Raw genomic sequence first — 19,496 nt, forward strand, 5'->3', positions numbered from 1 at the left:
GGGTAAAATAAACCATCTCCCACCCACCACCACAGGCCGACGCGACGCTTGTCTGGCCGCTTCCTCACCCGAACTTGGTTCGTGTAGGGTAACTCCCACCCCGGCCGGCGTAAGGCTTGGCGGACTACTTCCTACCCGAACTTAGTTCGTGTAGCGTGACTCCCCAACCCCAATCGGGAAACTGGAAGTTTCGGATAACTAAAGTTCGGAAACCAAGTGGTGCTCTGTACTGTACTTCATAAATACCTCCTGAAGGCATCTCCATTTGCAATGAATTGGGGTTGGTCCCATATAGTCCATCGAATTGAGGTTGCACTGTATATACATAGGATATAAGGAGATGTTGAATTTGTGGGTAGACAGATACATCATCTAAAGCCACTAATACGCTGAAGCGATGTATTTTCTTGTCATTTTACTTTAAAAACTGCGTCTCATAAATGTCTCCAGAAGACATCTCTGGTTCTAACGATTCTCTAATTCCAACAAATCAAGGTTGGCCCTGCTGTATATAGTTCACAGAATTGGGGTTGTACAGTAATTAAGGTAAAAATACCATGTGGAGTTGCATAACTATACTGACAAAATAACTGAGGGAGAATGGTACACTTCCAGGCACACAGTCCTTGCAAACTATTACTCAGAGATCTCTTGCTAATGGTTTTGATGTACAGTATTGGCATATAGTTCATAGATAGAATTTTTTAATGACCAATACTGGCTATTTAAAAAATGACTGGCAAAATAAATTAGGATAATCAGCCTCTTATTGACAGGTGGATGTTATTTTAATTGTTTACACTATAGGAAATAAATATTGTAATGTAACTTTACAGTGGCATGGCAGCTCAAGCAGAAGGAGTTGCAGCTCAGCCAGTAGGATTTGAGGCCGCACTTCAGTCTGCTGAGAAGCGTATTAACTCACTCAGGTCTTCAGGACAAGTACATCCTCAGCAGCCTATTGTGTCTGTGGAGAACTTTATAGTTGAATTCACACCAGATTGGTAAGTTCTGTAATATTAATAATTATCAAGTATCTTATTCTTCTAAATTAAAGTATTTTCTGAGCTACATGTATCATATTATGGTACTCCATAAGATCCTTTGTCCGTAAGGCTGGATCATGCACATTCTGGCACCAGTGCCACAGGAACTTATCTTCAAGCAGTTCCTGTCATCATAATAGTTACTGTGGAGTCACTGACAAGCCTTTAATCCTACCCTGAAAAACAAATAGAGGTCCATTCATAAAAACTCAAAACCCTTCCTTACCCTCATTTGGCATCACAGGTGACTGCCAGAGGAGGGTTCTTCCTTGCTCCCATTTGGCCTGACTACCATCTATGCTAACTGCCACCAAGCAGTAGCCCCATTCACTCCTCTGGGTTTCCAAATCCAAGCTACTGTACCTCACATTTCTCTTGATTTAAATGGTTATATTCCAGGGAAAATTAGGATTAAGGACCTGCCTGAAATGCTATGCATGCTAGTGGCTTTACAAGAATGTAAGAACTCTTGTATATATAAATAAAATAAAATAATGACTGTTTCATATCAGTGGGCATGCACAGACCTGATCTTCAGTTAAGTTTTGCCTGGTTTGGCGTCTGTTTTTAATTCTGTACTAAAGGCTCAACTAATTTAGTTAGTGTTTTTGAATGTCATTGATACTTTACAGACATTAGTTTAATTCATTAGTTTAGTGGTGATACCACACAGCAGTGGATATGCTCTGTGAGCATTTTCCAGTTCATTCACAGTCCTCATACAAGGATTTTTAGTGTTTATTTGTGGTATGGACAAACTGTACACAAATGTACACCTTATTGCACATACTAACTAAAAAATAACATGTACATACAAACAAATGTACTAGTTAATATATACTAACTAGTGCATAACAAACTAACACAAATTGTATACACAATACACAAAGTATTGGCAGTTCCCATGGCATAGTGGTAAGACTCTTGTGTGTGTGTGTGTGTGTGTATATATATATATATATATATATATATATATATATATACAGAGCACCACTTGGTTTCCGAACCCCTTGGGGACGAGACCCGTCGGTTAACATGTAAGTTCGTATACGAGAAATAGAGGGGAAAAAATAAACTAGAAATGTAAAAATAAATTTTTCCGAAAAAATTCACGAAAAAAACTCTAGGGGAAAAAATCGACAGGTTCATAGCGTAAATGCGACTGTGTTTTGTTTGTACTCACCAATAAGTGAAGTCCTGATCCGCTTTATTAAAGTCCTTAATTGTTCCTAACTGATTATTAAGACGTCTGGCAAACATCCTCTGGATGTTTCCTGCCAGCCTGCAGGCACATCCTGCCTAAAATATACGATGCTGTACTGTACATTTAAGAAACAAATCTGGGTCACAGGTCTGTGGAGTGTGGTTAGGCTTACGGAGTCAGCCGGTCCCTCCCCCACCACCGATACACCTCCCCCTCTCCCCCCACCCCAAACCCATACACACACACACACACACTCAAAGGTCACGTGGTTCATGGTTCACTTCAACACCCATATATCGCTTCCTGCCTGCCTGCCTCCTTCCCAGCCTGCAAGCCTGCCTGCCTGCCTGCCTGCCTCCTTCCCAGCCTGCAAACCTGCCTGCCTGCCTGCCTCCTTCCCAGCCTGCCTCCTTCCCAGCCTGCAAACCTGCCTGCCTGCCTCCTTCCCAGCCTGCAAGCCTGCCTGCCTGCCTGCCTCCTTCCCAGCCTGCAAGCCTGCCTGCCTGCCTGCCTCCTTCCCAGCCTGCAAGCCTGCCTGCCTGCCTGCCTGCCTGCCTCCTTCCCAGCCTGCAAGCCTGCCTGCCTGCCTGCCTGCCTCCTTCCCAGCCTGCAAACCTGCCTGCCTGCCTGCCTCCTTCCCAGCCTGCAAGCATCCCTGCCTGCCTGCCTCCTTCCCAGCCTGCAAGCCTGCCTGCCTGCCTGCCTCCTTCCCAGCCTGCAAGCCTGCCTGCCTGCCTGCCTCCATCCCAGCCTGCCTGCCTGCCTGCCTCCTTCCCAGCCTGCAAGCCTGCCTGCCTGCCTGCCTCCTTCCCAGCCTGCAAGCCTGCCTGCCTCCTTCCCAGCCTGCAAGCCTGCCTGCCTGCCTGCCTCCTTCCCAGCCTGCAAGCCTGCCTGCCTGCCTGCCTCCTTCCCAGCCTGCAAGCCTGCCTGCCTGCTTGCCTCCTTCCCAGCCTGCAAGCCTGCCTGCCTGCTTGCCTCCTTCCCAGCCTGCAAGCCTGCCTGCCTGCTTGCCTCCTTCCCAGCCTGCAAGCCTGCCTGCCTCCTTCCCAGCCTGCAAGCCTGCCTGCCTGCCTCCTTCCCAGCCTGCAAGCCTGCCTGCCTGCCTGCCTCCTTCCCAGCCTGCAAGCCTGCCTGCCTGCCTGCCTCCTTCCCAGCCTGCAAGCCTGCCTGCCTGCCTGCCTCCTTCCCAGCCTGCAAGCCTGCCTGCCTCCTTCCCAGCCTGCAAGCCTGCCTGCCTGCCTGCCTCCTTCCCAGCCTGCAAGCCTGCCTGCCTGCCTGCCTCCTTCCCAGCCTGCAAGCCTGCCTGCCTGCCTGCCTCCTTCCCAGCCTGCAAGCCTGCCTGCCTGCCTGCCTCCTTCCCAGCCTGCAAGCCTGCCTGCCTCCTTCCCAGCCTGCTTCCTTTCCAGCCAGCCTGCCTCCCTCCCTGCCATCATGCTAACGGGTAGTGTGTGTTAGGCTTATCTTCGGGAATGAGCCGGTCTCACCCCCACCACCAACAAACCACCCGCCCCCCTACATCCCATCTCTCAAGGTCACGCGGTTCAACCGCGTGACTACCACTCACTCCCTGCTGCGCCTGCCTGCCTGCCTGCCTGCCTGCCTGCCTGCCTGCCTGCCTGCCTGCCTGCCTGTGCCTGCCTGCCTGTGCCTGCCTGCCTGTGCCTGCCTGCCTGTGCCTGCCAGCCTGCCTTTCCCTCCCTAATTCTCACTACTTCCATCCCTTCCTGCCTACCTCCTAGCATCTCTCCCTACCTCCCCCTCCCTCTTAGCATCTCTCCCTACCTCCTAACATCTCTCCCTACCTCCCCCTCCCTCCTAGCATCTCTCTCTCCCCCTCTGTCACTGATTCTCCCCCCCTCCTCATTCATACTGCCTCCCACCTAAGTTGCATCGTTCATCCACCCACCAGTCGGCCATCACTGATGCAATGCGTGCATTTGGAGCCAACATGGTGCACAGATGTTTCTTGATTGTGCAGATATGTAAAACAAAAGCACAGAATGAACATTCCAGCCTTATGGCAATTCAAAATAATAGGAATAATAGGCCGTGAATCTGTGAAGTCACAGTGGGCAAACTGGACCATCTCCCACCCACCACAACAAGCCGGCGTGACGCTTGGCGGACCCCTTCCTACCCGAACTTTGTTCGGGTAGCATGACTCCCCAACCCCAATCGGGAAACTGGAAGTTTCGGATAACTAAAGTTCGGAAACCAAGTGGTGCTCTGTATATATATATATATATATATATATATATATATATATATATATATATATATATGTATATATGTATATATGTATATATATATATATATATATATATATATATATATATATATATATATATATATATATATATATATATATATATATATATATATATATTATTAAATATGACCGAAAAAGTAAGATTAATAATTCTGACACGAATTTTCTCAATCTTTCGTACATTACGCTTCACTGTTGGAGGTAAATCAAAAATCAATTCTCCAAAATTCATTTTTATTTCTAGTCTGACGCGACACGGGCGCGTTTCGTAAAACTTATTACATTTTCAAAGACTTTAGTTCACAAATACACAACTGAATAGAACTTACGTATCTCCGATTTTATATCTACATTTGAGTGAGGTGGAAGGGGTGATGTGGCATTAACACAAGACAGAACAAAGTGTGGTATTAATAGGGTATTAATTTCATCAACACAAGACAGAACAAGAGTATTAATAGGGTATTAATTTCATCAACACAAGACAGAACAAGAGTATTAATAGGGTATTAATTTCATCAACACAAGACAGAACACGAAACAATGGATATTGAATAGAAGTGTTTGTAGAAAGCCTATTGGTCCATATTTCTTGATGCTTCTATATTGGAGCGGAGTCTTGAGGTGGGTAGAATATAGTTGTGCAATAATTGGCTGTTGATTGCTGGTGTTGACTTCTTGATGTGTAGTGCCTCGCAAACGTCAAGCCGCCTGCTATCGCTGTATCTATCGATGATTTCTGTGTTGTTTACTAGGATTTCTCTGGCGATGGTTTGGTTGTGGGAAGAGATTATATGTTCCTTAATGGAGCCCTGTTGTTTATGCATCGTTAAACGCCTAGAAAGAGATGTTGTTGTCTTGCCTATATACTGGTTTTTTTGGAGCTTACAGTCCCCAAGTGGGCATTTGAAGGCATAGACGACGTTAGTCTCTTTTAAAGCGTTCTGTTTTGTGTCTGGAGAGTTTCTCATGAGTAGGCTGGCCGTTTTTCTGGTTTTATAGTAAATCGTCAGTTGTATCCTCTGATTTTTGTCTGTAGGGATAACGTTTCTATTAACAATATCTTTCAGGACCCTTTCCTCCGTTTTATGAGCTGTGGAAAAGAAGTTCCTGTAAAATAGTCTAATAGGGGGTATAGGTGTTGTGTTAGTTGTCTCTTCAGAGGTTGCATGGCTTTTCACTTTCCTTCTTATGATGTCTTCGACGAAACCATTGGAGAAGCCGTTATTGACTAGGACCTAGGACTATATATACAACTATATATATATATATATATATATATATATATATATATATATATATATATATATATATATATATATATATATATATATATATATATATATATATATAACTGAAAACTCACACCCCAGAAGTGACTCGAACCCATACTCCCAGGAGCAACGCAACTGGTATGTTGCAACTGGAGTTTTCAGTTGCATATTGTCCTGGGGACCATTCAGGCTTGTTCGCATTTGTGTTCCTCACGTGTGCCCCAAAGAATGAGGTGATTTGGTAAAATGCTATGCCCAAGATAACTATCCGAGTGCCGGCGGTGGGGTGGTTCAAATAGCCTCGGCTATCACCTCATTATGTCCGGTCGTGATGGTCAAGTGGATTAAGGCGTCTTGTACATACCAGTTGCGTTGCTTCTGGGAGTATGGGTTCGAGTCACTTCTGGGGTGTGAGTTTTCAGTTGCATATTGTCCTGGGGACCATTCAGGCTTGTTCGCATTTGTGTTCCTCACGTGTGCCCCAAAGAATGAGGTGATTTGGTAAAATGCTATGCCCAAGATAACTATCCGAGTGCCGGCGGTGGGGTGGTTCAAATAGCCTCGGCTATCACCTCATTATGTCCGGTCGTGATGGTCAAGTGGATTAAGGCGTCTTGTACATCCTAGTTGCGATGCTTCTGGGAGTATGGGTTCGAGTCACTTCTGGGGTGTGAGTTTTCAGTTGCATATTGTCCTGGGGACCATTCAGGCTTGTTCGCATTTGTGTTCCTCACGTGTGCCCCAAAGAATGAGGTGATTTGGTAAAATGCTATGCCCAAGATAACTATCCGAGTGCTAGCGGTGGGGTGGTTCAAATAGCCTCGGCTATCACCTCATTATGTCCGGTCGTGATGGTCAATTGGATTAAGGCGTCTTGTACATACCAGTTGCGTTGCTTCTGGGAGTATGGGTTCGAGTCACTTCTGGGGTGTGAGTTTTCAGTTGCATATTGTCCTGGGGACCATTCAGGCTTGTTCGCATATATATATATATATATATATATATATATATATATATATATATATATACAACTATATATATATATATACAACAATATATATATATATATACATATAGAGCTGTACAACTTGTGACAAGCAGCCTTGCACCCTGCATGTAATCAATATTGTAACTTTTTTTGTGTAATGACATTTTCAAATAAAGTTAGATAAATATACACACATACCAAAAGAATAGGGGTGGTAGGAGAAGAAAATATCAAAGTGTTCAGTGAGGATCCACAAGGTCTTCTCTGAGTACTCTTTATTTTCTTCTCCGAGGCTATGGGTCCCTACACTTGCACCAGAGGTGGTACCCCTTCTATATATATATATATATATATATATATATATATATATATATATATATATATATATATATATATATATATATATATATATATATATATATATATATATATATATATATATATATATATATATATATATATATATATATATATATATATATATATATATATATATATATATATATATATATATATATATATATATATATATATATATATATATATATATATATATATATATATATATATATATATATATATATATATATATATATATATATATATATATATATATATATATATATATATATATATATATATATATATATATATATATATATATATATATATATATATATATATATATATATATATATATATATATATATATGTCGTACCTAGTAGCCAGAACGCACTTCTCAGCCTACTATACAAGGCCCGATTTGCCTAATAAGCCAAGTTTTCATGAATTATTTGTTTTTCGACTACCTAACCTACCTAACCTTACCTAACCTAACTTTTTCGGCTACCTAACTTAACCTAACCTATAAAGATAGGTTAGGTTAGGTTAGGTAGGGTTGGTTAGGTTCGGTCATATATCTACGTTAATTTTAACTCCAATAAAAAAAAATTGACCTCATATAGAATGAAATGGGTAGCTTTATCATTTCATAAGAAAAAAATTAGAGAAAATATATTACTTCAGGAAAACTTGGCTTATTAGGCAAATCGGGCCATGCATAGTAGGCTGAAGTGCGTTCTGGCTACTAGGTACGACATATATATATATATAATATATATATATATATATATATATATGTCGTACCTAGTAGCCAGAACGCACTTCTCAGCCTACTATGCAAGGCCCGATTTGCCTAATAAGCCAAGTTTTCCTGAATTAACATATTTTCTCTAATTTTTTTCTTTTGAAATGATAAAGCTACCCATTTCATTATGTATGAGGTCAATTGTTTTTTATTGGAGTTAAAATTAACGTAGATATATGACCGAACCTAACCAACCCTACCTAACCTAACCTAACCTATCTTTACAGGTTAGGTTAGGTTAGGTAGCCGAAAAAGTTAAGTTAGGTTAGGTTAGGTTAGGTAGGTTAGGTAGTCGAAAAACAATTAATTCATGAAAACTTGGCTTATTAGGCAAATTGGGCCTTGCATAGTAGGCTGAGAAGTGCGTTCTGGCTACTAGGTACGACATATATATATATATATATATATATATATATATATATATATATATATATATATATATATATATATATAATATATATATATATATATATATATATAATATATATATATATATATATATATATATATATATATATATATATATATATATATATATATATATATATATATATATATATATATATATATATATTATTAAATATGACCGAAAAAGTAAGATTAATAATTCTAACACGAATTTTCTCAGTCTTTCATACATTTCTTTTTACTGTTAGTGGTAATTCAAAAATAAATTCTCCAAAATTCATTTTTATTTCTAGTCTGACGCGACACTTGAGCGCGTTTCGTAAAACTTATTACATTTTCAAACACTTTAGTTTACACATACACAACTGAATAGAACTTACACATCTCCGATTTGTTTATATCTACATTTTAGTGAGGTGGATGGGGTGAGGTGGTTTTAATAGGGTATTAAATTCATCAACACAAGACAGAACATGAAACAATGGGTATTGAATGGAAGTGATTGTAGAAAGCCTATTGGTCCATATTTCTTGATGCTTCTATATTGGAGCGGAGTCTTGAGGTGTCTAGACTGGTGTTGACTAAGAAGTCAACACCAGCAATCAACAGTCAATTAATGCATAACTATATTCTACCCACCTCAAGACTCCGCTCCAATATAGAAGCATCAAGAAATATGGACCAATAGGCTTTCTACAATCACTTCCATTCAATACCCATTGTTTCGTGTTCTGTCTTGTGTTGATGAATTTAATACCCTATTAAAACCACCTCACCCCATCCACCCTCACTAAAATGTAGATATAAACAAATCGGAGATGTGTAAGTTCTATTCAGTTGTGTATGTGTAAACTAAAGTCTTTGAAAATGTAATAAGTTTTACGAAATGCGCTCAAGTGTCGCGTCAGACTAGAAATAAAAATGAATTTTGGAGAATTGATTTTTGAATTACCACCAACAGTAAAAAGAAATGTACGAAAGATTGAGAAAATTCGTGTTAGAATTATTAATCTTACTTTTTCGGTCATATTTAATAATATATGTCTACAGGAAAGACTGCTACCAAAATATACTAAAATATATATATATATATATATATATATATATATATATATATATATATATATATATATATATATATATATATATATATATATATATATATATATATATAATAAAACAAATCCACAAGGACCGTGACGAGGATTTAAACCTGCGTCTGGGAGCATCCCAGACGCTGCCTTAATCGATTGAGCTACGACAGGGTTAAAAGAGTTGAAACCGGAGTTCTACTGAACTTATTGGATCCCGCAGCCTCTCCGAGGCACAAACCAGAATTTTACACAAATCCCCCCTGCACTTGAGCTATGTCAATAGGCCGTTCTCCCTCTTCGCCCTTACATCATTACGCACAGAAATCACACTGACATGATGTATCCAATAAACAAGTCCACAAGGGCCGTGACGAGGATTCGAACCTGCGTCTGGGAGCATCCCAGACACTGCCTTAATCAACTGAGCTAAGACAGGGTTAAAAGAGTTGAAACCGAAGTTCTACTGAACTTACTTGATCCCGCAGCCTCTCCGAGGCACAAACCAGGATTTTACACAACTCCCCCCTGCACTCGAGCTATGTCAATAGGCCGTTCTCCCTCTTCGCCCTTACATCATTACACACAGAAATCACACTGACGTGATGTATCCAATGAACGAATCCACAAGGGCCATGATGAGGATTCGAACCTGCGTCTGGGAGCATCCAAGACACTACCTTAATCGACTGAGCTACGACAGGGTTAAAAGAATTGTGTAAAATCCTGGTTTGTTCCTCGGAGAGGCTGCGGGATCCAGTAAGTTCAGCAGAACTGCGGTTTCAACTCTTTTTAACCCTGTTGTAGCTCAGTCGATTAAGCCAGTGCCTGGGATGCTCCCAGACGCAGGTTCGAATCCTCGTCACGGCCCTTGTTGGTTTGTTCATTGATGATAATCACTAGAGCTAAGCTCTATAGATCTATGCCAAGCCAACATGTACACCATTCAGTAAATCCTCATTTGTAGTTAAAATTGTATCAAGATATACGAGTCCTGCATTGAGTTTTGAGGCATTTGAAAAGGTGTGCTTTTCAATAGACTTATTTTTATTATTTATTATTTATATATACAAGAGTTCCTTGTACAGTATATCCTTGTACAGCCACTAGCATGCATAGTGTTTCGGGCAAGTTCTTAATCCTAATGTTCCCCAGAATACGACCTGCCAAATCGTTTAACAAACAGGTACCCATTTTACTCTTGGGTAAACAGAGGCTACAGTTAAGGATTAACACCCAGTAAATCCTCCACGGCCAGGATACGAACCCAGGACAAAGCGCTTGCGAAACGCCAGTGTGACGGTAACGCGTTGGTGTTCGGCTGTTTAAGGCTAGGGGTATGGCCTCGTCACATAGTTATAAAAAAAAATAGAAAACTGGAACTTCGTCTGTGGTAAGGTAAGGAGAGGACACACAAAACACAAGTAAATTTTAACAATGAAATTTTAATTACGTTAAATAAATCAAAACATGAAAAAATGGACAAACAAATTCTTATAATAAAATCAATCAATCAAAATAATAAGAATAATTAAATGACAGAATGAAAAGTTACGTTAAGATAAAATAACAAGAAGTGCAACACAAAATTAAAGGGAGGTGCTGGAATATTGGCTTTAAGCTACCACCTCTCTCAGTGCACGCTAACGTCTAGCCGGGAGGAGTGATAACCGTGGAAGCACTAAATATTCTGAGGTCTGAGGTCGTGGCGACCCCAGACATCAAGTAGTATGGGGGGGGTGGAGTGCAGGTGCAGCCAGGCCGGCGACCAATCAGCGGAGCCGGTAGCGATCAACAGGTAGTTTGGCGGTTTGAGTCTGAACAGGTGTCTCTGGCTGCAACGTTTTGCGCTCTGGCAAACCTTGGAGATGTTGTTGTCGTTGTTGGACATTTCTTCCATAGTAGTTATATATATTTGTGGCGACGTATTTGTGGAGGGAAGAGCAGGCTCAATCTCTTGAAGGAGATTATCGTCACACCAGGCATATACATACATACATATATGTACATATACATATACATATATATGTCGTACCTAATAGCCAGAACGCACTTCTCAGCCTACTATTCAAGGCCCGATTTGCCTAATAAGCCAAGTTTTCATGAATTAATGTTTTTTCGTCTACCTAACCTACCTAACCTAACCTAGCTTTTTTTGGCTACCTAACCTAACCTTACCTATAAATATAGGTTAGGTTAGGTTAGGTAGGGTTGGTTAGGTTCGGTCATATATCTACGTTAATTTTAACTCCAATAAAAAAAAATTGACCTCATACATAGAGAAAAGGGTTGCTTTATCATTTCATAATACAAAAATTATAGTAAATATATTAATTCAGGAAAACTTGGCTTATTAGGCAAATCGGGCCATGAATAGTAGGCTGAAAAGTGAGTTCTGGCTACTAGGTACGACATATATATATATATATATATATATATATATATATATATATATATATATATATATATATATATATATATATATATATATATATATATAAATATATATATAAATATATATATAAATATATATATAAATATATATATAAATATATATATATAAATATATATATATAAATATATATATAAATATATATATATAAATATATATATATAAATATATATATATATATATATATATATATATAAATATATATATATAAATATATATATATATATATATATATAAATATATATATGTCGTACCTAGTAGCCAGAACTCACTTCTCAGCCTACTATTCAAGGCCCGATTTGCCTAATAAGCCAAGTTTTCCTGAATTAATATATTTACTATAATTTTTTTCCTATGAAATGATAAAGCAACCCTTTTCTCTATGTATGAGGTCAATTTTTTTTTATTGGAGTTAAAATTAACGTAGATATATGACCGAACCTAACCAACCCTACCTAACCTAACCTAACCTATATTTATAGGTAAGGTTAGGTTAGGTAGCCAAAAAAAGCTAGGTTAGGTTAGGTTAGGTAGGTTAGGTAGACGAAAAAACATTAATTCATGAAAACTTGGCTTATTAGGCAAATCGGGCCTTGAATAGTAGGCTGAGAAGTGCGTTCTGGCTATTAGGTACGACATATATATAAATATATATATATAAATATATATATATAAATATATATATATATATATATATATATATATATATATATATATATATATATATATATATATTATATATATATATATATATATATATATAATAATAATATTATATATATAATATTATATATATATTTTAATGTCCTGGGGACCATTCAGGCTTGTTCGCATATAATAATATGTGTGTGTGTGTGTGTCTTTCTATATGGCTCGTGGTCCCCGGTAGGCATTAGAACTCCATTCGAAGGACTTTTGCCATGGTCTAATATATGCATATCTGCCCGGTAAGCTCCGGGGGAATCTCCGGGACTCACCCAGAAAATGGCGTTTCGTTACATTCAACGCTGGTTTTTTATCAATGAAGCACTTCAGTCCCCCCCCCCTCCCTTGCCTTGGCAAGGCAATGCATGTTGACATGAGGGGGGGGGGTTGTTTTATTTTATTTTTAATGAGTTTATGATACCTGTCATATTTCATTGAGAAAACTGAAGAATACATAGAATATTTTTAGCAGTGAACATAAAGACACCATAAAATATGGCGTCATATTTCTCAATAGCTCAGTTGCTAATATTATCTTTGGTGTATAACTGTAGCTGGTGCTGTAATGTAGTAAAAGAAACTTCTTTAAGGACCTGGAACATTTTTTGTTTTGAATTAAAATTTTTATTGTATTTCTTGAAGTTAATGGAGAAAGCTAAATTTTGGATAAATATAAAAGAACATAACAAAGTATCGATTTTGGGAAAAGTTGTACAGTATATCCACCAGCAACACAGTTGATCAAAATAGTAGAAATTTCAAAATGGCTGACCCACTAGCATCTTTGTTCAGAGGAATCAAGAGTGTATTATTAGAGCTTATAGTTGTTGTGAGGTGATTAGGTAACCACTGAACTAGCATGTAAAAATTGTGCTAGACCCAGAATGGGGCTTTATAAGGAAGGTTATATTTTACCCTTGAGAAAGTCGTTGACTGACAAAAACGTTCACTAAAGGTGTAATGAGCCTTCGGGGCATTTTTAGGAAAGTAAAGTCTTGTATGTACATAGTCAACCTTTTTCTGTATTTTACTAGCATTGGTCTTGGATGCCCATCCATGTGCATCTTAAACATAAATACAAACTCACCTTATGGTGACAAAATTGAATTTTGTTAGTCATACGTTACCAAGGTACATTCTTGACTTGTCTTTCAAATCTTTTGTTTAATGTGATGTTTGGTGTAGACAGTTATTTCAGCTGCACTGAATTACTGTCTTACCAGTATCATAGTGTATTATTTCAGGTGGTGTGGAAATGCACAGTTATTCTCTGTACAGTATAGCTTACACATGTACCATTTGCTGGGGAGTTGCAGAAGCAGTTTTGTTTTGTACTAATTTTCTAAAGTAAAAGATTCTTTATTTGCTAAAAGTAAAAGTTTAGTAAACATTTACCAAAGTAAAAGTTTAGTTAATAACTTTTAGGAGTGAGTATGCTTCTTGATTTTGACTTAATTTTCAATGTTGCATTCTGAGGTTAAAGTGGGTAATAGGGCAATGGTAATAAACTGTGACCTAATTCAGTTGATGCATCTTGCAGCTGGTTTGATCTTGGTTTACTGCTCCTGGATGACCCAGGGGAGGACATCCTCCTACAGACATATACACAAGTTAGTATGATTTTAATGTTTCCTAATACTGTATATGTTTATATTATACCATAGAGAAGAATTGTTGGTCTTTATTGCAATACAGTAGTTGAAATGTATGTTAATAAATCTGATGAAATTTAATGTTTACAATTCCAGTGTGCCTCATTAGTGGCAAATATATTTAACTTAATTGAAACACTATGATAGACTTTAGCTGATTGCAAAATAAGAACATTTCTAGAGAGAGCCCCGTCGGCTCCCCGGAGCTTTACCAGGCTGATATGCTAATGTCAGACTTTGGCATCAGTCATGTGTATGGAGTTCTAAGGCCTACCGGGGACCACGGCCAGAACCTGGCCCCCTCAGAGAGGTAAGGGGAGCAATGGCCCATAGAAACCCCCGTGTGGTTGGAAGCATTCTATGTCTGCCATCGACCGGGTCAAGCATCCAGAAAGGTAAGCATTCCAAAACAAACCCCTATTCTGGTGAAAATTGCTACCTAAAGCCAAACTAGTGGACAGAACTCCTCGACAGAAAACAAGCAAACTAGTATGACGTCATACGTCACCGCGCCTCTGTCTGCGCAGCTCCCCCCTTCCCGGGAGGGGGAATGGGGAGACCCAGACCTCCCACGCCGGCTATCCACCCATCAGTTCTTCGGCTGATGCTATAGGCACCGGTTATGTGCTCCGACTCCAGTGGTTGTTTCAGCACTGTACCTAGAGTGTGGTGTCTGTTTTCTAGGTGGTGCGTGAGCCGGGAGTGATTCTTCAGTACTCGGGCTGCATGCGCCTAGGGTTCCCTTCCCTAGGTGCCCTGTAAGTACTGCCCTTGGGGCTTGGGGCCATTTTCCACAAGTTCCTTGGGTCCTTCCCCTGCTAGGCCGTTTACTGCTTGGTTTTCGGCCACTCTTTGTGTGCTCGGGTGTTCTGTCTCCCTTGTTCGCCTTAGAGTAAGGGGCAGTTTTGCACTGGTGGGGCGCAGGGTACTGTGCAGCTTGCCTTTACCAATCATGGCGGCCGGCTCTGTTCCGCTTGGGTACGCTGTCCTCTTGCAGGGTTTTCTTTTTCTTTTTGTTTATCTACCTGGTAGGGGGTCTACCTTCGTTCTTGCCCCTTGTGTCCCTTGTGTTCTGAGTATTTTCTGGTTGTACCCCCTGCTAGGTCCCCGTGAGTGTACACGTCCCGGGGGTTCAGCTCTTAGAAAGTTGTTTGGTAGCTTTGGGCGCCGGTTAGCAGTACCCTGCCTGGGATTACCTGAGCGCAAGTCCTCTTATAGTAAACGCTCAGGACCCTGGGAAACCCCTGGGGGTGCGCGGGTCCGATGCATGTGACCCCAGAGTCCCCCCCTCGCTTCCAGCGAGTTTGAGGGTTGCTCTCACCCTTTGTCTCTGGGTGACTCTGTTTTGCCTCCGTCTGCTGCCTGTGGAGTCGGTGACACCTTCGACCCGGAGTCCTGTGAGTTTGGTTGCTCGTTGTGGCTCGGTTACCCAGTTGTGCTGACTATGCGAGTGCGGGCAGCAGGGGCGTTGCACTTTGAGCCTTGTTGGTGGCAACGCTCTCGTGGTTTACTCCCCGGGAGCCTCGGGGCTGCCCCGTTTTGGTTCGTTGGGACTTGGGGGTGTTGGTTGCTTCGGTTCCATCCACGCCCCCTTGTCTTTCCCCTGGATCACCCTTCCTGCCTGCATCCGGTTCCTTACCATCTGTAGGTTCGGGGCGGGGTTTGATGGTGTTGAGACTCGGGCAGTCTCGGGGAATTCCCCTTCCGGGGTAGTGATGGGGGCATTTGAGCCTGTTCCTCCAGCCGTGTTGTAAGAGTCTGCCAGTGGGTTCCCTTCCTTAGTGTTTTCGCAGCTGCCCCGGTTTTCTGGTAAGGCCGGGGCTTTGGGGGGACGGCTCGGCCCCGGGGCCTGTTGTGTAGGTTCCCGGGGCTGGGGAGGGGCTGACTTGGGGGGGCCTTGGCCCCGTAGGACCCCATGGGGGTTTTTATCCCCCTCTAGGCGGGGCTTGTAGTTACGCGGAGTGGGGTCTTTCCTCCCCACTCGCCGTACGTGCTGTTGGGCGTCGGCCCCTTCCTGGGCTTGGTTCCTTGGTCTTTGAGTCGGTTGGTTCCGTCCTATGGGTGGATGTTTCCTCCCACCCTTTTTTTTGGGACAGTGTTTTCGTCATGTTTCTCCGTTCTTGGGGTTCTACGTGACTTCTGGTCTCGGGTGCGCCTGCGCCTTTGTGTGCCTTCGGGACTCGTGTTGGCTTCTGTGTTCTCGAGGGTTTGGGAAGGTTTTCGCTACTTACCGCATTATTGGAACGTTTGTCGGCTCCTCGTCCTTGTCGCCGTTTTGGGCTACTTGCGGTTGGGCTGCTTGTGGCCAGTGGCCCAGTTTGGGCTACTTTTGGCCCAGTTGGGCTACTTGTGGGCTGGTTGGGCTACTTGTGGGCCGGTTGGGCTACTTGTAGCCCTGTTGGGCTGCTTGTAGCCTTGTTGGGCTGCTTGTGGCCCGGTTGCATTCCCTTTTGGGCTCTGTCTTTGCTTCGTTGGCCAGTTTTATTGTTCCTGTTTCCTCTTTTGGCTACTTTTCTAGTGCAGTTGTCCTGGTTGGCGTCTTCCTGCAGAGAGGGTTGTGCGGTTTGGCCAGCGTGTCATGCGTATGTGCCGTGGAGTTTATTTTGATCTTGGCGGTGTGTTTCAGTGCTGGTGTTTGGCGCCTTTTTTACTCATGTGCTTCGCCTCTCTCTCTTCTCCCTTGCTGCGGTATGTGCCCCTTCGCTCCGGGGGTGTCCTGGTTTCCAGTTGTGGGGAGGCCGCCGAGGTTTTCCCTGTGTCATGGGTGTGGGCCGCCTCCTTCGCCTCTACCCTGCTCTCCTGCGGGTCTGGCTCTGGCGGTGCTCCCAGGTTCTTCTGGGCACGGTTGAGTCGTGTCACGTTCGTGCCACCGTTCGCCAGGTGAGTTTCTGCGGTTTGGCGTCTTTTGGCCGGGCGCTGGATGCAGTGTTGTTTATGTACCTGTCTTTATTTAGGTATATTTTTGTACGACTGAGACCGTTCGCACACCTGTGACTGTCCCTTTTCTCAACCCTTCCTGTCCCACTCATGTGCATGTCCTACCCATGCTAGAGTCATTCAGGGGACCCACCTTTTTTCGTGTTATGAGGTGTGGGGGTTGTGGTGTTGGTTCTGTACTCACCTGGTAAGGCTCCTGGCTGTGCTTGCAAGGTTTTGAGCTCTGGCTCTTGGGTCCCGCCTATCTGGTAGAACTTGCAGGATAGTACCAGTGGAGTGCAGTGGTGCTATAGGCATAATTGGGGAACACTGTATAACCATCAGAGGTCTGCGGTTGTTACACGACCTACTTGCGAGCATACGCCATATTGCTGGTACATCCGTGGTCTTCCGAGGCACACTAGCCTGTTTTCGAATCGAAGTTCCGGCCCATCCTGGTTGTGGGGGGTATGTGGGCCTGCGGGCCGCTCCAAGCAGCTGTCTGGTGGGCCTCCCTCTGGCCGGTCTAGCCTGGCCTCAGGCCGGGCTTGGGGTGTAAATGGGCTCCCAGTACCCCATCCAGCAGGTATCGAGCGGGGTTTCTCCGCCGTCGGTCGCCTGGTGTGCAGGTTTCTGGGCCTGCTGGGTTCTGTCGTGTCTCCATTGGCCCTGTTTGGGGTCTGCCTGCTCCGTTCTCTGCCTTTGCAGAAGCGAGTTGCTATTTACATGTTGCGGTGGTGCCTGTAGCTGCTACTGCACGTGTACATTGGTACTGTGTTTCGCGGTGGTGTGTCCATGTTCCTGTGTCCGGTTGTGGTGTTGCTCTTTGCTGCTGTTTTGTGCCTAAAGTTTGCGTATGGGGGTTTGCTTGTTGTTTTTCGTGGTCTTCGGGTCCCTTGTTTGGCCCTCTCATGTGCGTGGGGTTTTTTCTGTCCCTGCCTGATTGTCCACCCCTGGTTGTTTTCCTGTTTTTTTTGTGCTTCTGCTCTTTTGTCCTGCCTCTCTCCAGTCGTTTTCCTGGCATCTCCTTTGGTCGGTTTTGCCTGCACTTGCTGCTATGTTGGGGGGGCGTGGTCGGTTTCCATCACTTCATTTCCTTGTGCATTCCCTAGTTTCCTCCTCTGCCGCAGGGGTGTTCTGCGTGTGTTCCTTGGCTGCTTGGGCGTTTTTTCAGCCTGTGTCCTGTGGTGTGCTTCTTTGTCTCGGTCTGTTGCAGTTGCTCGTACCCCTTGGTTCGGGTACTGTTTCTGGCGGCAACCCTTCCGCCTTCTTTGGTTCCTAGCTTGCCCTGCTGGTTGGTTTTTCGGGGTCTTGCGATGTCTCGTGTCGGACCCGTTGTTTCTGAACTCCTTGCGGGCTTGCTTGCTTTGGGGAGTTTTTCTGTTCGGCAGACGTTCCATCTCCTTGTGCCGCCTGGGTTTCGGTGGTCGCGCCCGAGATCTTCTTGCGGCTCCGCCTTTTCCTGGGCTTGGAGGGACCTTGTCGGGGCTGCTTACGTTCTGCCTCGCAGTCTTGCCTCCGGTTGGTGGTCTGGTGGCTTCGTGGTAGGTGTCCCACCTGCGTACTTCTCTTGGCGGCAGTGTGGGGTATTTTGGCGGTCCTTCCTTTTCCTGTCCCTTCTTAGGTGGTTACTCTTGTTAGCGTCGGCTTGGTTTTCTGGTGGGGGTTGGGGGCCGTCGTCTTGCCACATACTGTCGCCTCTTTTCGTGCGGCGCTGGCGGAGCCGCTTTGGCTTGCTTTCGGTCTTGGTGTTGCTTCTGCACCATTAGTAAGCTGTCTCGTGTGTCGTTTCACCTCCGGCCTGTTCGTGCGCCTCTTGCACCATCCTGGTCTCTGGTCAGCATGCTCTGTCTTCTCCTCGGTTGGTAGTGCCTCTTTGGTTCCGGTTTGTTTTTTCGTCGGCTCTTTTTCCTTTTGGCATTTGGCTCTGGGGGTCGGGTTGCTGAGTTTTCTTGCTCCTTCGGTTTTAGCGTTTTGGTTGTTCGGTGGCAGCAGTCTCCATCTTTTCTGGTGCGGGGTGGGGCTGCTGCGTTCTGGAGGGGTCCATGGTTTGTTGGTGCTTCGTTGGTCGGGCCGGGGGGGGGGGTGTCGTGTTCTGTGTTCTGTGGCGGCCCTCCGCTGTTGTTTGCATGCCATGGTGTCTGTGTCCGGAGTGCGTTTTGCGTTGATCCGGTTCTGTTCTTCCCGGTTCGCGGGTGATGGTGTCCTGGGTTGTCAGCCGTGTTCTTGCGGCTCAGCGGCCTATGTTCTTCCCTCATGCCTGTGGCGTTCGTGGCTTCGCTGCTCTCGCTGCCGTCTGGGCGACGTGTCCTAGCAGTCTTTCGGGCATGGATCTTTGGTGTT

At 43.3% G+C, this 19,496-nt stretch overlaps 1 protein-coding gene across 2 annotated transcripts in view; it reads left to right on the forward strand.

Annotated features, from left to right (window-relative positions):
* Positions 1-19,496, forward strand: part of LOC123755718 (protein PRRC1) — a 99,960-nt gene that overhangs the window by 65,943 nt on the left and 14,521 nt on the right. For both annotated transcript variants that reach the window (XM_069300040.1, XM_069300041.1), the window contains exons 6-7: positions 837-1,004; positions 14,126-14,195. In XM_069300040.1, coding sequence (XP_069156141.1) covers positions 837-1,004; positions 14,126-14,195 — 238 coding nt within the window. The remainder of the gene's footprint in view (positions 1-836; positions 1,005-14,125; positions 14,196-19,496) is intronic.

Source organism: Procambarus clarkii, chromosome 43, assembly GCF_040958095.1.
Source record: "Procambarus clarkii isolate CNS0578487 chromosome 43, FALCON_Pclarkii_2.0, whole genome shotgun sequence".
NCBI classification, from domain to species: domain Eukaryota; kingdom Metazoa; phylum Arthropoda; class Malacostraca; order Decapoda; family Cambaridae; genus Procambarus; species Procambarus clarkii.